Source organism: Equus asinus, chromosome 6, assembly GCF_041296235.1.
Source record: "Equus asinus isolate D_3611 breed Donkey chromosome 6, EquAss-T2T_v2, whole genome shotgun sequence".
Lineage (NCBI taxonomy): Eukaryota > Metazoa > Chordata > Mammalia > Perissodactyla > Equidae > Equus > Equus asinus.
The window spans coordinates 60,611,882-60,634,998 of record NC_091795.1 but is presented as its reverse complement, the minus strand read 5'-3'; the positions used below and the strand labels follow the sequence as shown (position 1 = coordinate 60,634,998).

Here is a 23,117-nt window from a genome sequence, read left to right as displayed (position 1 = left end):
AACTTAAAACCCTAAAAGAACTTTTCCCCAATAAAAATTTATTTTGTCTGTCAGCAATTAATTCTTGGAAGTAAATACCCACGTGGTCAGATTCATTGTGGAAAGAGAATCCTTGATAGTTAAGGATACTGGGCTCTAATTCCTGGGTTCACATTCTGGCTTCACTGTTGGCTAGTGGGTAACGCTGGGCCAGGAGCATAACATCTTTCAATCTCAATTTTTTCATCTACAACAAAGGTATTTTAGAAGAATAAATGACATAACATATGTAAATCAGTACCTGGCACTGAGTAAGCATTCAGTAAATATTAGCCATTATATTGTGGTTGCATCATTATTTGTTGTCTGGTACCATTTGCCTAATATGATATATCTAGGAATACACAGATCACAGAAATTGTTTTGCATCCATCTGACTATAGGAAAGGAGATGAGGTAGGTGTAAAGAAGAGAGGAAAATAAATCTATTTTTCTTTCCTAGGACAAATAAAGGCCAGGGAACTAGACTTATTATAAGCGACGTCCTGAACCCCACAGGTGCTTTATCAAAATCACTGCATTTTCTCCCAAGCAATGTCAGCTTCATTCTCAGAGGTTTATGCATGGCTACCCCTAAGCCAGTGGGAATAACTGAAAGGCGATCGTTAAGTTGAGGAGGTCACATAAAAAGAAAATGCCCAGGGCATCCACCCCAAGAGAAAATGAAATTTAGGAGACCACCATCTGTTCTGTGCAGCACCATGGGGACAAAACTGCTCCTGGAATAAAAAATCTTTAGATATCATTGAGGTCTCAAAATGACAATTTAATCTGTATGTTAATGCTTCAAAGAGATGCACTTCAAATAGGATGTCTTAAACTCTTCCTTTCCCCCCATACTGCTTGTGGCAAAGAAGGGCCACAGAAACTGTAAACAGAAGCAGATACTGCGTGGCCCAAAGCAAATCAGTCTCATTATTTGTAAAATGAGATCGGTGAACTGTATGGCCTCTCAGATGGTCTCCAAAGCTAATGACTGAGGGTCCCAAGTTTAAGGTAGGGTTGTCAAGAAGACACACATTAGACCATCTTGTTAAAACATACTGTTCGTGGGTTTTTATGAGGGATTTAATTTAGAGTCATGAAAAACAAAACATCGTCAATGTTTCTAAATCTGCAACTATCTTTAAAATATCTTCACTTTAAAATGCAGTGAAATCTTTGACTTGGTACTTTTTTTCCTTTTCTTCTTTTTTTTAAACTATCTCATCGTGCTTTGACAAATTTATGAAGACTTTCAGTCACCATCTGTGGAGACCCTTATAATTAAGCCCTTACATTTTTCTGATATGTTTAATGTTGTAAGCTTGTCTTCTTTCTCCCTTCAGCTATAGAGACATACACACCTCTCACCATGTAGACATCCCTCTGCCTTCTTTCTACCCACCCACTGAAGCATGTCACTGCTCTGACAGCCATTTCAAAAGGAGAAAGGCAGGTAGACGTTAGATTTTAGGAGATTTCAATTCTATTAAAAGTAGCTAAGAGGATGGGGGTAGTGCATTATGACGCTCAGAAAGCAAAAAGAGTTGTCTCCTCTTCATTTTAAATTCTTAGCGCTAAAGAGATGAAAGGACAATTTCAAGTGGGAATCTAAGGACTTTTCAAATCAATGGCAGCTCTTTGCAAACCACTTTTGTCCAAAATGTATCTAAGTAAAATCTTTTTGGGGGTTTCTCAAACACCTGTGACCTGGCGAACCACACTTTGGGAGCTATTTCTAGTTCAGGAGGCATCCACATGAGAGCTCCCATCCCATTCAGACTTGAAAACCTGTAGTGGTCCAAGTGTAACTCCGCCTGGACAGAGATCACCAATTAAGATCCACACATCGTAAAGAATGCAGTAGGTACAGTAGGTTCACTGCATCTCTCACATTTTATCCTTTGCTGGATTTGCTGCAAATCATACTATTCCGGCACCACAATTCTTGTAGTGAGCACAGTTACAAAATGAGCTCTACCAATTTACATTTTGCACCTTCCTATACCAAATCTCTTTACTCTGGGATCTTATCAGGCCTATCTCATACTCCCACCTTCTCCATGATCCAGACTTACTGATTCTATCTTCCATTCCTTCTCAATCCTGCTTTTTGTAGGTGAAAATAGGTAGCCACAGTGGTGAGTGGTTTCCTCAGCAATACATTAGGAAAACAGAAGCAATTCCACAGTAAGATTTATATATGGAGTCAATTCCCTTCATGAAACTTGATATAATGACTCTCTGCTAACTATTTGTAGGGATATATAACACTTCTAGCTTGGATAAGAAAATTGGGAATCACAAAATGCATAGGACTAGCAACATTTTTTTGCTTAGGAAGATTCACCCTGCACTTACATCTGCTCCCATTCTTCCTCTTTTTTTGCTTGAGGAAGATTAGCCTTGAGCTAACATCTGTGCCAATCTTATTTTGTATGTGGTTTGCTGCCACAGCATGGCTGATAAATGGTGTAGGTCTGTGCCCAGGGTCCAAACCTGCGAACCCAGGCTGCTGAAGCAGAGTGTGCAGAACTTTAACCACTAGGCCACAGGGCTGATCTCCTGCTAAGTTTTTTTTAGGAAGTCCTTGGGCATTCTGATTAGAAATATCACATATAAGCTCTTTGACAGAAATCAGTGTACAATCTGTTTAATATTTCAATCAAGAAACAGACAAGCATAAAGAGAAACGAAGGTACATGCTCTAATAACTTGATATTTGATGGAATGTATGCCAAAAGAGGTCTGTGCAATACATGTTTTTTTCTTTTATTCCTTAGCTGGTGGTGTGGTGTACCAAAATGAACCCTGACCTGGAAAAGTGTGGGTAGGATCTGAGGCCTGACATTAATGACATGTATAACCATAGATACATTATTTGGCTAGTCTTTAGAAAAAAAGGATTCTAGGTTGCCACATTTTTTATTTGATGACTAAGAAATTTTAACTGATGACTAAGCTAAGGGATCACAACATACCATCCTATCAAAAATAGACAGCTTTTTAAATACTTAACATTGTCACAATTAGGTGAAAATTATAGTCCATGTAGCACTAGATGACATTTCTCACCAAAAATCAGAAGTCTCCTTTTAATGGCCCCAAGAGAAAGAGTTTCCAGTTTGAAATTTGTGAAATCTTTATTTTCCATAAGACTATTAAGACTTATGGAAAAAGATAATTAAGTCTATTTGATTTTATGGGAGTCAGAAAATCCCAGGTTCAAGTCTCAGTAATGCGCTCAAGGGCACGTTACTGAATCTTTCCAAGTGTCACCGCATCTGTAAAATGGGGATAATTTATGAGATTACTTTTAAAAGATGTAATGCATGTAAAGCACCTTGGGAATAGCTTCTGGTACATAGTCAGTGTTAAATTTATGATGGCAACTATTGCTTTTATAGATTACATAGAATCACAGACCCGTAGGAATGAAAAACACTTTAGCTAGAATCTGGCCCAATTGCCAACTGATGAAGGATGAGTTTGATAACCTTGACAAATCGGTCTCTTGAGCTTTACAGAATTAGAAGAGAGTTGGAAAGGTACCACAGCTCATTAAAAGTGGAAGTAAATTATCCATAAAACTACTCTTGTTCACGTTATTTCCTTTTTAAAGGAAATGGAAAAGTAAAGAAAGAACATCATCACACATTATGGGCAAATACAACAGACCTTCTTCTTTTGATTTGTTTTGGTTTGGCTACACATTGAAATACTTTAACTGCATTAATCATTACATTTAGTTTTCCAAGTTAATGGCTTTTAGGTATATTCAAGACAAATAGCAGTAAAGTTTGAAGTATGAAATTGAAATGACAAATATGGTAAAAATAATAAACACCTGTAATCCTAGATTTCCTATCGCAAGGGCAAGAAATTGATAACATAATATTTAGAAAAGTGTAAATCAGGAAAATCAGATTTTCAAAAAATTTCTATGTGTGTAGAAACAAAAAATTAAAATCTGAAAAATAAGATTCTAAAATGTAAAACATCTGACCTAAAATAAGGGCATTGAACACTACTGTACTTCTCTCTTCATCCATACAAATTCTATCCCTTATATAGTCCATTTTGGGGAACCACTGAAGAATTGAGAGGCAGAAAAAGGTATGATAAGAGTAATTTTAGAAAGATAAACATCTTAGCTGTACATCAAATAGATTAAAATAATGGAGACTGAAGAGGAATATAGATAGTTTACAGTTGATAACAGGAAAAGAAGCCCAATCGTGATAAAGGCCTTATATCACTAGAATAAAGCCAGCACAAACAAAAAATGGTGGAAACTTGGAACTTTTAAAGAAAGAATTAGTGAAAACTAGTGCCTACTATTGGACTTAGTAACTGCTTTGATGGGATAATGAGAAAGATTTTGATATATGCAGGTAACAAGGTGAATTATGTTATTCAATAACACAAGTTAAGAATTTAAGAGGGTAAGATGGTTTGGGGAGCTATAACTTAGAGTTAGAATTTAGTTGTAATCAGGAATATATATCTTTGTAGAAATGAAACTCAGTTGTGCTCATCATTACCTAGTCATTCAGAATTTACTATAATTTAACAGGCATATACCACCAGCATGAATTACCTGAGTTTTGTGCAGGTGGGTACTGCTGTTTCACTTTATCATCATAGACTCAGAAACCGTGCTCAACTTCTCTTGAGAGCCCAGCGGAACTCAAACTGGAAACCAATGTAACGTTCTCAACTCTAGAAGCATCTTGAAACTCCCAGAGAAAATATTCTCCTGTCATAGTATAGATATCTCTTAGAAACCCACAAATTCTGGAACAAAGTAGTTCCGATGCTCCTTCCTTAATTACTCTCTGAGTTTTAATTACTAGGATTGTTAAATAAATATGATAAATAAATAACCCATCACAGAGAGCAAGACCATTTTTGGAATCTGTAACCACCTTTCTGTTCCTGGGTTCATTCTCTTTCTTGCCTGAAATGGGCTTACTGTCACCATCATGTGTCCATTTGTACCATCCAGACCAGGCTCAGACTTTTGTTCTTTTAAGAACAAACATGCTCTTGTCCTCTTTACTTCATATCTCTTCCAGCTCTGTATTTATACTTTGTGCTATGTAATCTTCTGTTTCCCATAAAATTCATACTTCACTAACTGATTTATCTTTCCTCCCAAGTTATACCTGAAACTCTTGTAGGACAAAGACAGTGCTTTTTCTTCCTTGTGTTCCCGATCAGGTTTAGCACACCACAGACAAGCATGAAGTGGGTCTTAATGAATGCTCATTGATGGAATAAAAGAGTATCTGCCCTCCATCTGGGCCTTAAGGTATAATTAGATCTTAATGAGTGAAAGAAATGGATAGGTCTAAGACTTAGGTCTGCTGTTACTACTTTAAAGAATTTCATCCATTTTCTGATGCTTTCTTTTGATTTCTAGTTGCTTACCTTTTCCCTTTGTTTTCTAATTGAGAATGAAATGAATACTTGAGAAAAATATCTTTAAGCAGAAAGTAAAACAAAACAAAACTATTTGGATCCAAAAAGAAACAATTTAAGATATATGTAACTTGGTTTAGCAAAAGAGGAAATTAAGCACAAGATTTATGAGTGACTGAGGATGTACTGATATTTTAAAATATTTTTAGAAGGTTTACAAAAAAATAAAGATTTCAAATCTGGTTAGAATTATTTTTCTAAGTTCAGCTCAGAGTGTTTTTTTAATCAATATCTTCAGCTTCCCCACCTGAGCAGGAATAAACTCGTCACCTAATACAATGACAAACTTAGGCTGACTCTACTTTCTCCAGGTAAAAGACAAGCAATAGTCTAAGTACTGCCAGGCAGCTTATAGTGAAAAATATGTTCTGGATCGCCCGGGATAGTGCTGGTATGAACCTGTTATTTAGGAGTAACCATTAATATTGCTTCTTTTCTCTCTCAGAATTGTGGCTATTTGAATGATAATTTTATGGTCTCCTAATTATAGGGCACCATCGTGAGGAATTGAAAAAAGAGACTCCCCTGATGGTTAGAGCCCAGACATAAGGTTTGACAAGCCAAGGTACTTGATGAGAAGGAAGAGAGAACTCTTTCTTCAGGAGACATCTGCTGTGCCAGGGCACACAGCTTGTTGACCCAAGCACAGACTGGATTCCAGCTTCCACTCAGCCCCTCTGATGGGATGTTGGTGCAGTGCATACAGTTACCTAAGCTGCATAACTATAGGCAGTGGCCTGTCCACCACTAGACATGGTCTCCCTAATGCTCACTTATTAAAATTCAAAGGATTCCCCAGCACCCAGCCCACGTTCCAGTCCTCCATGAAGCCTTCCCCAATCTCCATACACTGCTCTTTTCTCTAAATTTATACAGAACATATTTTCTGTGCCACTCACTTGACCTGAAGTGCATCCTTCCTAGTGATGCCTCTGTAGTGTTCTGGCTCAGAATGGGTTTGGGGGGCAGAAGGGAGTGGGGCAATTACATGTCAGAAGTTTCTGGAAAGGTTTATCTCCATGTGTGTGAACCCAAGTCTGACAGCCAAGACAGAATACATTTGTTCCCAGAAGGAAATACACACTAATATGGGGAGGTTAGTGCCTATTGCAGTTGCAGGATTGCAAAACAAAACTACTTTGATCAATGATAGTGGAACTAACATTTATTATTTATTATTTACCAGGTTTTTACCAATTACTAAGTATTTTGAAACTAATAACTCATGGAAACTTCAAACAACCCTGTGAGGTAAATAGTATCATTAACCCATTTTACAGATCAGAGAACTGAAGTATAAAGAGATTAAAGAACTCGGTGGAAGGTCAAACATCTACAAAGTGTTGTAACTAAGATTTGAACCCAGACAATCTGACTCCTGAGTCTTCTCTCTTAACCTCCACACTATCCCACCTTTACTCTTGTGTTAAGTCTGCAGTATATGTCTGAAGTTTGGTCATTTGATGTGTGGTCTATATTTCCCGTATATTTAGTGGTTAAGAGGGGTATACAAGTTGGATTTGGCACTTATTTCTGCATCTAGATAAACAATAACCAGAAAAGAAAAGAAAAGCAAAACCAGCAGAGGGAGAGGGCATCATAATGAGCAAGCTACAAATTCCAAGGGACCCTTGAATCGTCCTCAGAGATCTGAACAGAAGCAATAACCATTGGTATCAGGACCTCAGCACAAGAAAAATTTCGCCATGTGCAATCTGATGGTGACCAAGAACAAACTTTTATTTTTTTCCTTAGAAGGAGTAAGAATAAAGAGTGTAGGCAACATTGCATAATACTTCACTGGAGCAAGCTTTGGGATGATTGACTTTGGCAAGTAACCTAATCTCTGTGTTTACTCATCTATCAAAAGGAGATAAATAAGCTGCCTTATAGATTTTGTGTGTTACTGAGAAAATGTGTGTAAAACAACTACCACAGTTCCTAGTACAGAAGGCCTAACTCACTGTTGCTGATACTAGATCCTACAGGAGGCAGGAATGTAAATGGGCTCCGTGAATGTCTGGATTTGGGGTGAGTTCTGTTCCCTCTTTACTCCCATCCTTGTGCAACACCAACTTCCTTATTGAGTCAATCTAATGGTTAACCTTCTATTTGAACTCCACTTCTATAAAGCACAGGCCTCAACTAATTATCCCCTGTTCAGTTTCCTACTTTGATTGTGACCCTCTTGCCTCTCTTTTCAGCAAAGCAATTTAAAAAAGCTGTTTTCTGTTTGTTTCTCCTCTAACTAGAACCTACACTCTCATCCAACTTTTCTGCCAAACTAGGCAATAAAAATAATGAATGATAGAACTGAAGACTCTATTTGGACTTTAAAATGTTCCAGCAAAGGTGACCCTGAAAAATTATTATGGCATGTTATCAATTAGTTGACACTCTCTAGAAAAATGAAGCTAAATGTTCCTCTATTCGGTCCAGTTTTAGATCTCATAAATCCAGCTAAAATACTTCATTGGAAATGCATGTGGTTATATCTAGACAGACTTATGGTAGATATATTCTCTTTTGGATTCTCAAGGGACATTTTAAGTATTCGGGTCACTAGTATAGAAAATATGCCCAAGATGACAAATTACTTCAATAATACTTAACATGAAGAAAGTTAGTCTCAAATTTCTAGGGGGTGGGTGGGAACCTCAGCTGTTTTTTAGTGCAGTCAAATTCAAAAGTCTAAAAACAAAACAGACTTTAAAATGCTTAAGATGAAAGTCTTCCTTTGAGAAACATTCAACCCATGAGGCTAAATTTGACAGAAAATATTCATCATCATAACTTAAATTTTAATAGGTGGCCTATTTAAAGCCTTCATACTTCAAAAGCTTTTCATATTTATTATGCCATTCTGTCTTAATTAAGAACTAACTAAAATATTAGATTAGGTTAGACCTTTGGATTATTACAGAAATTAGGTTTATAGTCCTTAGGAATAAATGTACTTTTCTAATAACCATGTGAACATTTTAACATATAACATATTCATAATTTATTAACAACACTTACATCTGACTTACCAGTTCCACAAAGATACAAAGTTTTATTGTTTAAAATATTTTTTTCTGAAATAATGTTATAACATATAGAATTGAGTAAAAGGTATTTTTAGATGGAAATCATTTTTAAATGTATTTTTAAAAAATCTCAACTTACAGAAAAGTTGTGAAAGATAGTCACGAGATTTCCATATATCTTTCATCCAGTTTCCCCCCCTGTTAACATCTTAAATAACCATTGGACAATTGTCAAAACCTAGAAGTTAATATTGGTCCTATACTATTAACTAAAGTATAGACTTCATTCAGTTTTACTAGTTTTTAACTGATGTCCTCTTTCTGTAACAGGATTCAATCCCGACTCCTGCATTGTATTTACTTGTCCTATCTCCTTAGTCCCCTCAGATCTGGTTTTCTTTTTCATTCATGTAATTGACACTTGTATAGAGTACTGTTCGGTTATTTTGTAGACCGTCCCTCAATTTGGGTTGGTCATGATTAAATTGAGGCATGAATTTGTGTCGAGAATACCAAGAATGCCAAAGAAATGAAGTGGCTTTCTCAGTGCCTCGTTTCAGGAGATGCATGAAGCCAACAGTTCTTACTACTGGTGACATTTAACTTGATCACTTAGTTAAGGTGTTCTGCTGAGCTTCTCTGTGGAAAGTTTCTATAGTCTTCTTGGAGGAGATGTTTTTAGACTACACAAATTACTTGTCTCTCCTCAAACTTTTAACCACTAATTTTAGCATTTATTGGTGAATCTTGCCCTCAACAATTATTACTTTGGAGTTCTAGTGCTGATTTTCTATTTCCTTTGTCTTTGTACATTTGTTAATTGGAATTCTTCTGTAAGAAAGAGCTGCCCCTGCTCCTCCACATATCTATTTATCTGTCTAATCTAGTAATTCAATTACTTATTAACATCAGTATATGCTTATGGATATTTATTTTACTATTTGGGTATAATCTAATGCTATCTCTATTTTACTGTTGCTCAGATTGCTCCAGTTCTGGCCAATAGGAGCTCTTTCAGATTGGTTCCTGTGCCCTTCTGTCATGCTTTCATGTCATGTCTATATCAGGGGTCAATAAATTGTGGCCTATGGGTCAAAGGTGGCAAAGATCATGTGGCCCAAAAGCTGAAAATATTTACTATTTGGCCTTTTCTAGTATAAGTTTGTCAACTTTTGCCCTTGATGGATTTTTTTTAAATTATGAACTTTGGATAGTACCCAGAATGTATTTGGTTTTTCATATTTGAGATACTTTATAACATAGATCCTTGAATATATATTTTCCTATATTCTCCTAACTTAGTTATAACATTTTCGATGTTAAGGATTTACTTTTTTGTGGAAAGGAAGGAATGGATTGTCAGTATTTTCCTGGAATGAGTTAAGTACATATATAAGAGAATAAACTAAAAAGATTAAGGAAATAAAGGGGAGAAGAAGGTGAGAAGTTATCTGGTAAGGGGAGAGAAAGAGAGAAATTGTTCTCCTCCATGAGTTCTAAAGTTTCCTCTAGTCATACAAAGGGCTTTAATAACTTGTTCTCATCATAATGAAAAGTAGTACTTTCCAAAGATGTCAGATTAATAGTCATTTTTGTCTCAAAGATATCGGACACTGTTATTTCACTATCACACTTCACAATCCTCAGGTGATTTACCAATAGATCTGTCCAAATGAGACCCTCAAACCATGCATTTTGGTTTTAAAGATATTTATTATGCAATGCACTAATGCTGGAATCATATCAAGCATAGTATCAGGGCTCAAAATACATTTATTGGAAGGATAATGACATTCTTATAATCATATTTGAGAGAACAATTTTTCTAAATTGGGAGTATAAAAGTTGGGCTTGTTCTATTAAAGAAAAAAAAATTTTATCTGAGCTAGCAGAGACTACACCCAGAGGGCTACATCAGTGGTTAGAAGGTTATGATTATTAGAAGGTTAATAAAGGGCAGCTACATTTCCTTGGAAGCATGCTTCATTTGGGTAGGGGGAGGTTCTTCCTCACATGTTCATTAAACAGACTTTATTTTTTCCTCCAAAGTCTCGACATCCTCAAGATCACCCAGAGCAGAGGTTCTGAATCCTTGGTAAATGGGCCATAAGGATTTTGAGGCAGAACCCCTAAAAATCATATGCATAACTTTGTGTGTACATGCAGATGTTATGTATTTGTCTAAAGATAAGATGTTTTACTTTATCAGATTCTTATAGAGGCGGAGATTCAAACGAGGTTAAGAAAAATTGATCTAGATTAATTTCTCAAACTGAAGATAGTTACCTAATTTTGTACTTCATATAGGGCCTCGACATCAGCATATGGAATTTCAACCTTTTCACTATTCTGCTACCTCTTGAACACACTGTCATTATTTACTAGAAGTAAAGTGACCTTTAATACCAACTTATTCCTGAGCTTACAAGATAAGAAAGTAGGTGGATGATGGACAAAAGGAAACAGTATGAAAAGCATGAGCCTTGCTCATAGTTGGCATTCAATGCTGATATTAAAAGCCAAGAGGGAGAGGCTGGCCTGGTGGTGCAGTTGTTAAATTCACGTGTTCTGCTTCGGCTGCCCCGGGTTTGCTGGTTCGGATCCCGGGTGAGGACCCACGCACTGCTTGGCAAGGCATGCTGTGGCAGGCGTCCCACATATAAACTGGAGGAAGATGGGCATGAATGTTAGCTCAGGGCCAGTCTTCCTCAGCAAAAAAGAGGAGGATTGGTAGGAAATGTTAGCTAAGGCCTTATCTTCCCTCCCCCTGAAAAAAAGCTTAAAGGGAAAACCCACGTAGTAGAATTTTCTAAATTGCTTAATCACACCCCAAAATACTAATTGTTATTTGTATTTATCATAAAAACATATAAATATTCCTGGACAATTTAATAAAAAGTCCTTGAGAAAATAGGGGGTCAGAGTGTCTGAGAAAGAATTAAGGGTAAGGCCCCTCACTGAGATGACAACATAACATCTTCCATTGAGCTCAGGTAATTCTAAACTACATGATACAAGAAAGATACTCTTGGACAATAATCAAGTTATAAACACACTATTACAAAACTATAATTCTTATCAAAATCAACCAAACACTTGCTAAAGCCATTTGAACTTTCCTGAAAGTCTAATATCCTTAAAAATGTAACTTCTCTGACCTTCAATATTTAGCAACTTCTTAAAATGATTTTCCACCTTACCTCCTAAAAACTAAATTTTGCATTTACAGTGGAAATTAATTTTTTGTATCTGACATGAGTAACTCATTGTTTGTAACGAGTAGGTAGATTCATTAATGTGATCATCAGTATCTTTGGAGAAAAGTCCTTCAACCCAATTACTCATACTTTTGGCTATCCTTACTTAAAAGTATGATAATGCCATTTGCTATTTAAAATGAGTATTTTTCAGGAGAGGGATCAACAAATAAAACACATTTTATTATGATAAAAATACAAATCACAAACAAATGTACATTGCAAACAATAATAGGGAACGAGAAGATAAGGAGGAAACCTGGAAATCACAAAGAAGGGATGCTATTTGTATATTACAATATAATATAAGATATAATATACTTAGCAAAATTCCTCAAACAGAGCAATAATCAACAAAAATTTCTTACTTTGATTTGATTTGTTAGTTTCTAAGTGACAGAATCCAGGAATTTGTCACAGGAAGAAAAAGGTGATTGAATACTGGCAGAAAAGCACATTTTCTTTAAATTTCAGTATCAAAGGAAAAAACTAGAATGTGATTATAAATTATGCTTTGGAAATAAAACAAATTTATTATTTGTTAAATGTTTCAAAATATGTTTGATTCTTTCAATGTGCTTTTGAATTAAGTTCAGCTTCAAATACCTGTGGGTTCCCACAGGTTGCCATACTACTTTATTGGGCTCTTGGTTTCTGATGGAATTACCAAGTCACCCCTATCCTGTTAGCTCAGTTGCAAATTAGACCAACTTAAATAAGAAGTAAAAAATAGTAGAAGAAATAGGGGCAGGAAGAGCCTTGATTTACATGTCTCTGTATCATTCACCATGGTATTCAAATGGTAGATACCTAACACATATTTAAAGAAACTAATTTTTCAAATTATTTCAGTTTTATCAGCAATAAGCATTTAAAATAATAAGCACTTAATCTAAAAAAAATCAGTTATTCAAGTAAAGAATGAGCATATTCTGAAAACAGAAAGAAATGGACTAGGGTTGAACTGAGCTTTCAGAATTATCTGTCTTATAGACAATGATTAATTTGGCCTTGTAAGAATCTAGTCCAAGTGCTATAGGACAGAATACTGAAGACATGCAGATATTTTAGCCTTCAGTGGAAGATAACTTCATGGAAGTCATTGATAGGTCAAACTGGCAGGTTTTCTGAGATGGAGAATGAAAAACATTCCCATAAATACAGATCAAGAATAAAACAAAAAAGGCAACCTACAGTCAATCTACAAGACTTTGATTTAAAGAATGGACCGCTTCAGTCTTGTTGATACAATCTCTTTGCTTTTTGTTGTACTGCGAAAAATAACCTCTTGGGAAATATCTATATTATCTATGTTTGTCAGCCTCTGTAATCTAAATGATACCTAAGTCCACCAAACCATTGGAGAAACTTTCTCTTCCTTTTGCCAGAAAATTAAGAATCCTAACACGGTTGTCTTACAATAACTGTAAGAACTCTTTGATATTAAAAAAATCCAGGTCATGGAGAATATATAAGAATGAGTGAGAAGTCTGAGACTATATTATTTCTTTCCTTCCCCTTGGATACAATTTCTCTGAAGCTAAGCATTTTAGGCAGAAGTATTTAATATACAGCTCAATAAAAAGTTCATTATGCTTCAACATTAAGAAAAGCTCCCAAAGTCCCAGAAAAACTGAGCACCATGAAAGAAGATAATTAACACAGGATAAGTCAAGAGTTTTAGCAACTAGCTCTACCATAGCTACAGTATTTGAGGTTTCAGATTTCTCATAGTATATAAGCATTGCTTTGGAAAATTTAAGTTAGTAAACATTTAACTACGTCAAACAGAAGCCTAACATTTATATATTCAAATAAATATTCAACCATGCACACAAGCATATTTTGGCTAAAAACCACCAGCAAAAGACAATGTTTTAACATAGAAGTTGAATGAGCAAACTGGATTTATTCAACAGTTATTTATTAAGTACCCTACTATGTGCCAAGTCCTGATTATCATGTATTTTGTTGGGCTCTACCAAAAATTGGTAATTTATTTAAAAAATGATTCAAATCTTCTGTACGGTTTGTTAGTTTCCACAAGAGAGTTATATTTCCACTGTCTTATCTTTGTAGGAGGGAAACGAAATTCAGCCAAACATTTCCCATATCTATACATTTAACCAAGACATGGGGCAAAGCTTCTATTAAGATAGTTTTTCTCTCAAATAATCCTTACAGATTCTAATACCTGAATCTTCTAATGATCCACTCCTCTTCTGGCTGCTGAAACTTAACTAAGTTTCAAAGGACGTCACTGAGAAATAAATATAAATGAATAAATGAATAAAATTTGAAAGCATGCCAGCCTGAAGTGTGAGAGCTGCAGGAACAGTAAAATAGTAATGATTCATAATGGTTTACTTAATTTTCAAATAAAGTTTTTAAAGGGAGGCCCAAAAATAATCAGTGCTTACTAACGAGTATTATTGATTCAAAAATTTAGTAATAACTACTGCTTTTGTAAGAAAATTATTTTTATTCCATGTATTATTATCTTTTAAAACTCATTAGATAGTTTTGTGTGTAAATGTGTCTGTGCGGGTCAGCAGTAGTAGACTGTGACGTAGACTAACATACGCAGCTATAACCAATCATGTAAGTCGTAACATTAGTCACGAAGAGCATATCTCGCTATGGTGAAGGCTGCATCGAATGATCTCTCTTCATGTTGGCTTCTGTCTCCCAGACAGTAGAAAGGAAGGTACACAGAGCCAAGAGACAAGAGTTCCTAAGTCTAGTTTTGATTCTACCACTGAACTAGCATAATGCTCTTCATCACATCAATAAGCCTCTGCAAGGTTTCATTTTATTGGTTGAAAAAGGAAGGAGATGGAGATGGAATAGTAGATCTTTGAAGTTCCTGCCCTCTTTCAAATGTTATTATTATAAGCGAGGTAGATTTTCTCAATTACATCATATCTAATAAAAATTAGGTTAAAAATAAACAAAATCATCAAAATCATCAAACCAGCGGACACTTAGTACCAAATAGGACACTCTAAATAATGGAATGGCTCAAATAGATAGTCAATATATTTATTAATGACTTGAATTAAAAATCAATCTATCAGTTAATCTAAACTAAGTATATAGAATTTAAAGGGCAATCATCAATAGGACTTTCCTGAGCCCTGAAATATTTTACCAGCCTTTCAAATATGAAAACAAAGTCAAGATTTAGCGATAATATCTGTAAGATCTTTGAGCCAAACTGAATGGTCATGCAAAAAGTATTTACACCATCTCTATGAAGCCTTTCCTTGAGCTACTCCTCTTTCTTTCAAATCTTCCCATTCCTACTTTATTGCACCACTCCAGACCATCATTTTCTCCCTTCTTTATACTCTAAAGCAATTAAACTCCGTATTACTAATTTTGAAGTTACAATTTAATTACATTGGTAGGTTTGCTGAATCCTTCTGGTCTCCCAAACAGACTAAATTCTTAGCAAGCAATAACCATGTCTTTGAGGTCTCTATTCATTTCTACCACAGGTTTCCATTTCACTGGTACCTAGTGTAGTTTGGTGACACATTGTAGCATTAGAACTTTAAGTAATTGATGGTTAAAAAGAAAGAGAGAGAAAGAAACCAAAAAGTGGGAATGACACCCCTTTTATTCAATTGTTCACCAGGTCTTACAGTGTAGTCTGCATTTATCCTCTTTATTTTCTAACATCCTATTTTAGCCCTTTGTCTTTTGACACCTGGACTGTTTAATAGTTCTCTAAATATTTTCTGTCTGAATTCCTTCCTGCTAATCCCACTAAAATGAATGCATGCCATCCTCCAAGTAAAAATCTAGCCTTTTAGGACCCAAGTGAAAGTTTCCCACTTTTTTTCATGGTCTTACTAGACCGCTCACTCCAAAATGGACTCTTCTTTGAAGTCTATTTTTGTAAGTCTTATTCAGAAATTAGCCAAATATGAGATGATAATTTTTATATTTTCTCATATATTGTATTTTTAATCTTGAAGAGTTTTTACTTGTCTCTGTAGCCAGAGGGTAGGCCTAATAATGTTCTCTTAACACAGGACACATCCTTTAAGTATTTGTTGATTTGATGTGTTCACTTAATGAGAATAAAATGAATATTTGACCTTGTGAAGAATATAAAGGACACCTTTTGGGCACACCGTGGTAGACAAATGAGCTCAAAGATTTATTCTCAAAGATAACTGTGATTTATCTAGAGCAATCTTTAGTCTGGGCAAGTAAAATGATGTTAGGTTTTGTGGATTAACATTCTGAGAAGAGGAAGTTTATTTTTGTTGAGAGAGAAAATTTTGCTACATAACTGTAATTAGGGACAAGGACAAATCAGAGATTAATGATGCATTATATTCTAGATCTTTAACTGACAAGCACCAAGAAATGGCTTTCTCAACTTCAAATGGTTTGAAAATATTATTTCTATACTTTGCTCTATGCACAGAAAATCATAGAAACTGAGTCTACTATTCAGAAAATTCAATATTTATTCTAAAATGTGAATTGTTGAGTTACAGGAATATTTCATACACTCCAAAAGAGCATAAAATCTACTTCTACTAATTAGTTTCTCTATCAAAGCTTTCCTGACAATTATAGGGTAATACCTCTGGTCAATGCTTTAGGTGCTTTTCATTAAAGGTATAGTGTCGCTACCAGATGGATTGCTTCATATAAAAGCACTTACCACAAAGCCCTATAATGGAAGGTTAAGTGCTGTGCTTAATTACTAATTTCAGTCCTTATTACCTATATTTTGCAGTGCAGGCACTTTGAAAGGAACCACATATAGCCTATTGGTTCCCGCTTCTCTGATTATAAGATTTGGTGGTAAAAGCATTAGTCCAGCTGTTTTTCTAATGAATAATAGCAAGAAAAACTTTTAAAATAAAAATAGTCATACCACAAGTCAATATAAAAATGATATACTAGACATTTATATTGAACTCATACATAAAATCATTTTGTTCTAAAACCTTTAACCTAGAAGACGTACTTTTAAATTTGTATTCAGCCTTCACGGCATTGTTGTGGATGATGCCTCAAGAGGAAAAGATTTTGAAATTTTTGTGGCTTATTTCCTACCTCAGCATCATGCTGAAACGTACACAGAGCAGATGATTAATAAAATACTTGATGACAACAATGGCGACTCCCCTGAGTTCTTTACATATTGATCACTAACTTTTTATATGTATATATAGAAATCTCTCACAAGCGCTCTTATTTTCTTGAGGGCAGACTCTGTGTTTTCCCCTTGCTTGTACCCTTCAGAATAATTGCAACTTTGCCCATTCTTGATCTATTAATATTATCTAAAATGCTTTTTTGGTGAAAGGGCACTTAGAAGCTTTGACTAAATATAAAAGGTTGCAGCTAAAATAACTTTTCTAAAGATTTGCTCCTTAATTATCATGACATTGCCAGCTTCTGATTCTTGAATATATTTTATATTGTTTCTTATACTGAGCATCCACTTAATGAGTAAACAAGACATTACATGTGTTAAAAAATATTAGTGTAGAAAAAATATACAAATTTTCATTGACAATTAATACTGCCCCAATCTCAGCTACTAGTACTCAAATTGCACATTAGCATGCCACAAGAAGACAGCGACTATGTTTTTTAAGAAGTATACCTAGTACATAGCATCTGGTATGTGCACAATTAAAGGATTATTAATCAGATAAAATATGTTAAAATAGTAAGGCATAGAAAATTTTAAAAGCAAAATATTTACCCAAATGCCTTAATGCATTAGACAACTAGGTTCTGATTATCTATGCTTGGGAAATGCATACTATATTTCTCTTTTAGAGATGCATTATGAATATTAATGTAATAAAGTCCAAGTAGAGATATTTTTAACTTGGTTTAACCCAGAACTTTCCAAACTAACTTGAGAGTGAGACTTCTCTCCCCTCATAGGTCACCATTAACATTATCTAGAACAGAGCTCTTAAAGATACCAAATGGAACGTGTGGGGAGAGTAAAAAGTTACTAAATTAAGATAATTTCAAAGAATTAACTGGTGAAACAAAGCCAGGCTTGCAGAAGAAACTGCCCCACTGTAACTGTAACGGAATTTACTGTTTTACATGTTCAGGTCCACTATTCACAGATGACAGCATCCCAGGGACAGGGCCTAAACCTCGTCCTACTTTACATCCTTCATGGTGTCCAATGCAATGACTTCCTCTCAGTAAATAGGTATTGGTTAATCTGTATTTTAGAAAATTCACCCATTTAATTTTCCGTAATTCCACTGAGGCTATATTTACTCTAAAAAATACACTTCTACTCAGATTTCAGTAAATGCAATAAGAGATCACCAGGGGCTAGGTAACATTGCATCCATGTGTCAGTTACTTTCCTTCCAGATTGGCCCTTCCTTCATTTTATCATAGATGGTAACAGAAGGTGTACGTTCTGGTAATTGTAGTGTAAAACCAGGATAATTTCCAGGACACCAATTCAGCAAATATTTATTGAGTTTCTACCGTTTGCCAGTATTATAATAGGCACTGGACATAGTATTAATGTGCTTGCTTGTGAATTTTGTCATAGAACAGTTTTCTTATTACATTTAATTCAGCAAATATTTGCAAAGCACCAGGTTTACTGAATAGGCTTGAAATGATGCTTGAAAATGCAGAATTTTATAAATCAGAAAGGGTCCACAAGGGCATCACAGACATTTCATTCCATAATTGTGACTCAGCACTAAGGAAAATTGATCTTTGTTAAATAAGTTAGTTATTTCCTCAAATTATTTCTTCCAAGAAAAAAAATACTTGTAATAGAGGGGTTTATATATAGATTTTGGGAATCATTTTTATTATGCAAAATGAAAACTTATTTTATACTCTTTCTTTATATTATCCTGCAAATCTTCTGCTGTACAAAAAAACAGTTGTATCTTAAAGGGGAACAGAGAGAAATAAGACTAATGTTTTAGTAAGCTCTTTCATACTAAAATATAGAGAGGACAATAATTGCAGTAAAATACATTTATACTTTTAATTTGTATTTTACTTTAAAATAATATGTTTTTTTAAATTGAGAATGGACACAACTAACACTGGTTTAAGTTTCTAATCTACTGCCTTTGTTTCAATAACATAGTACTGACAAAACTCATTAATAATAAACAAGATAATTTTTATTTTATCAATAATAACTTGACATTCATTTTATAGACTTGAAATGAGTAATACTAGTGTCACAGAATCCTTGTGAAACCCCATGGTTATATGACAGTGAAAACAAACTTCATTTATGCAAATGTTCTTATAACTGCTGATTTACAGTATTTTTGTTCCTTGGCCCTCCTGCACCTTTCATGAGTTTCAGCTACGCATCACCATCAAAGGAATCATCCGGTCCTATTCTCTTTTAGAGAAAGATGTTGTAATATTCCCTCCCCTAGTTTTAAATTTTAACTTTGTTACTTTTGACAAAGCCTTTCCTTTGTTCAAATGCAAAGATCCAGTAAAAAGAGCTTTGACATGCTGTGTCTTTTCTGTGTGCATTTTTCTGGTTTCACTGATGTCCTCAATTTTGCAAACAATAAAGTGTGCCTTCAAGTTCTATAAAATGCCATTTGTACACTGTATCAAGAACAGGTTAGGACAGCATTACATTCATGACTCTAAAGTCCAATAAACACTTGATGGTTTCTCAGAAAACCCACAATTTGGTGAAACGGACGCAAATCAGTGCTTTGTTTTCCAGTTTGTTTTTCACAAAATCTCCCCCAGATACACATTCACTGGCTTACCTGCAGGGTAGCGCTCGATCACTGGCCAGCTGTCCACCTGTAATGTGGCATTGCCACCACTCCTCGTGAAACGGACTACATGGTATTTCCCATCGTTAATGATTGCATTGGACTCTTCGATGGCGATGTCATCTGTCCCAACATTAAATTTAACTCCAATTTTTCCTTGGTGCTGGAAAGGAGGAGGGGAAAAAAGATTGTATGAAGTTGTACTGGTTAGTCAGCATTTAATAAGAATTACATACAGGGTGTTGTTCAAGAACATGCTTCAGACAACAGCTGCTTTCTCCAATTTCACTTCTGAAAAACTCATGTAGTGGAAGCAAGATTCTCGACATTTGGGTAAATCTGAAGCATCTCATTCATGGATAATTGATATTCCAAAAGATATACTTTCTAGAGAATTGAGCTGCCTTCTTCCCAGAGGTTGTCACAGACAAGGTGCACAGCTGTCTGTGTGAGGGGACATGCTTTCCTATCCTTTAACATAGCTCCTTAATCCACTCGTTGTATTTCACAAGAAAAATGAGGCTTGAAATTCTCTCCTTTAATAACTGGTGAAATCAGAGCAATGAAGTCTATTTAGACCCAACTGACAAATGCGCACAATATAGAAAATCATTCTAAAGGCTATGGACACAAAGATAGGCATTTAACAGTGTAGTTTCTTAGTCATATTCACAAAAAAAGTCATCCAATGCTAAGAGCCTGAAATTTATTCAACTTCTTCATTTTAGAGATGATGACATTATGACACAGGAAAGTGCAATGACTTGTTCAAGATCACATACCTTAACAGAGAGGTACTAGAACTAGAATTCACTTCCCACATTCATAGTTTACATCTAAGCTAAAGTGAAGTGAAGATATGGTTATCTAAAATTACAAATCATTCTAAGTGCAGAGTTTGTTGCTGTTAACTGTAGAATTTTATAATAACAAGGCAGCAAAGAGAATTATGTGCTATGTCCTCTGCCAGCACATTCTCTAACAGCAGGACTGTCAACTCTACCATGAGCTTAGTTGATTTTTAAAGCATGTGGATTTGCCCTTAATCAGTAGCACAGAATGCCTGCACTGCAGGCCCTTGTCAGACTACATAACCTCAAACTGTCTGCAGCTCACCTTTCATCAAACCTCAGTTGAAAGGAACCACATGCGGGAAGAAGGGTTTAAAGGACATACAGTCCATCCATTCCTATAGACATTTTAAATCAGAATATCAGAAACCTGAAGATTTGGACCATATCCTCTTGACCTTTTATGGGATTCTCATCACTGAACTAGGCAGCAAGAGGATGGCATCAATTTACATTGAGAGCTATTATAAGATAATCTTTTATAAAACTGCATTAATTGAAGGGAAGGATTTGAAGATTTTATTCGGGATATTGCTCATTGTCCCCTTGATGTAGACATCTTACAGGTTTCTGTTTTTCTCTTTCTTGGTTCTTATTGCCTCTTAAGGACCTCTTTATTGTAATAGGTTAGTATAGTTTTTAAATTTTTTGGTTTTGATTTGTTTTAGGCTTGATGGACAGCATGATTTAAAGTCATATTTTCTTTTTGACTGTTTGTTAGGAAACTGAAAGTCAAATTGAGTAAGACAATTTTACCAGCTGCATAGACTTCTGCTACACTGTTCTCCCTTGGATCTATTTTTATCTTCTACCGTATTTCTCATGATCCTTACTTTTAAATATACTCCATTGTAAGTCATTTCAGGTTTTTGTAGAATGATTCAGGTAATAAACAAACAGCAGAATTCCAATAAAAACTAAAATTTTATCCAAAGGCCTGTGGAGCCTTTGTTTTAGACATTATTTTTTAGCACAATCTTTTGTGTGAGCGCTCATCATTTCCTCTTTTTGGTAGAATTCATCTTTGTTCATTTTCAGTAAATTATTTAATGTGATATATATATATAAACACACGCATGATATAACCCCCCCTCATTTAAGAGGTTCATTATATTTATTTAACAAACAGCTTTATAGTGTTTTAAGCATTTTACAAATACTAACTCTGGCATTTCTCATAAGACTCCCTTGAGAGAGGTACTATTTTATCTCCATTTGACAGATGAAGAAACTAAAGCACAGAGTGATTGAATAACCTGGCTAAGGTCACACAGTTAGAAGGAGAAAAGCTGTGATTTAAACCCAGGCAGTCTGGCTACAGAGTTTGTGCTACTAATCATTAAACTAGACTGAATTTTGGGCAATCCTATAACTGCAGTTAGCAGATTTGATAAATCTAGTTGTTCTTTGCTACCTGCTTTAGTTTTCCTGCTTGAGTAGGAGCATCCCATAATCCCCATATTGTGCTTTGCAGATTGTACATATTGATATACATATCAACGTTTGCTTAAAATAATTGGATAGAGGACAGTACACAACTGATATGTGGATATTATAGGATGTTAAAATGGACTTTTTTTGTCTCAGTTTCAGCTGCAATCTTGAGATGATAATAAGCCAAGAAACAGATTGCTACTTCCAATTTACAAAATGAGGTACAAGATTGCCTAAGGCAGACTTACAAAGGAGAGCACTGAAAACTGCTTTTGGGACCCTGAATTAATTACCTATTTCCAGCCCTTTAAAGAGGCAAGAAAGGCCAAGAGAAGATTGACAATGAAAAGAGGATTTTTGGAGAGAATTGGGGTGTGACGGGATTTGCATGTACCTCTAAGGAGGAAGGCTTCACTTATCTCAAGTGCAGGGGACAGGGACTTCAATGGAACATCTCAGAAAGTTTGATACTTGTCTCCGGGAACTTGGTGGTAGTGGTTGGGATAGTCAGCAACCCCATTTGCTCTTGCCCGGGATTTGACTCTTGACTGGGGAATCTTCAAGGGGAGATACTGTAGCTGGCTGATGCTCTACTGGCAGAGCAAAGAGATGTTACTGCACCAGGGGCCACCTGTGCATCAGAGTTTGTTAGAACATGGGACATGTGAGCATTATCCATGGACTATGGGTTAGAGAGCCAGCATAGAGTTGTGTTGTAGCCTGTCCAAGAGGGCCACCATTGGGAGGGGTGGTGAGTGGTTCAGACAAGTAAACAGAAAGAACCTGGAGTTGCAGTGATGGGTGCCTAGGGACTGAGGTGGGAATCCTAAATGACCATCTGAAGGAGGTGCATTTACCCACCTCAAGGGAATTGCAGGTAAAGAAATTCCAAAGATGTAGTTAAGAGCGCTAAAGAACCCAGCAAAATGCCCTCCAAAAATGCCCCTCAGAGTCTGAAAGAAATTCTTAGTGTTTCCTACTTGTTCTGATATGAAGGCTAGAATAGTCTGTTTTCATCAGTGTTCAAACCATTTAGGAGATTCAAGTTCTGTGAACGTATGTATTATGATGTTAAAGATACAAAAGGCACCAAACTCTGAAAAAAGTCTCTTTACTTTATTCCTAAATTTTTCTGCAATATGAAATGTAAAATGCTGACTTTCTAGGGTATGGAAATCCCCAGATTTTGCAGCGATTCATTTCTTACAATGTAGTAAAACAAACTACTATGAAACAATGATGGCTGGTGAT

At 35.4% G+C, this 23,117-nt stretch overlaps 1 protein-coding gene across 33 annotated transcripts in view; it reads right to left on the bottom strand.

Moving 5' to 3' along the window:
• The window catches only part of NRXN1 (neurexin 1), a 1,069,254-nt gene that overhangs the window by 146,666 nt on the left and 899,471 nt on the right, over nucleotides 1–23,117 (bottom strand). For all 33 annotated transcript variants that reach the window (XM_070512109.1, XM_070512110.1, XM_070512121.1 and 30 more), the window contains one exon: nucleotides 19,573–19,744. In XM_070512109.1, coding sequence (XP_070368210.1) covers nucleotides 19,573–19,744 — 172 coding nt within the window. The remainder of the gene's footprint in view (nucleotides 1–19,572; nucleotides 19,745–23,117) is intronic.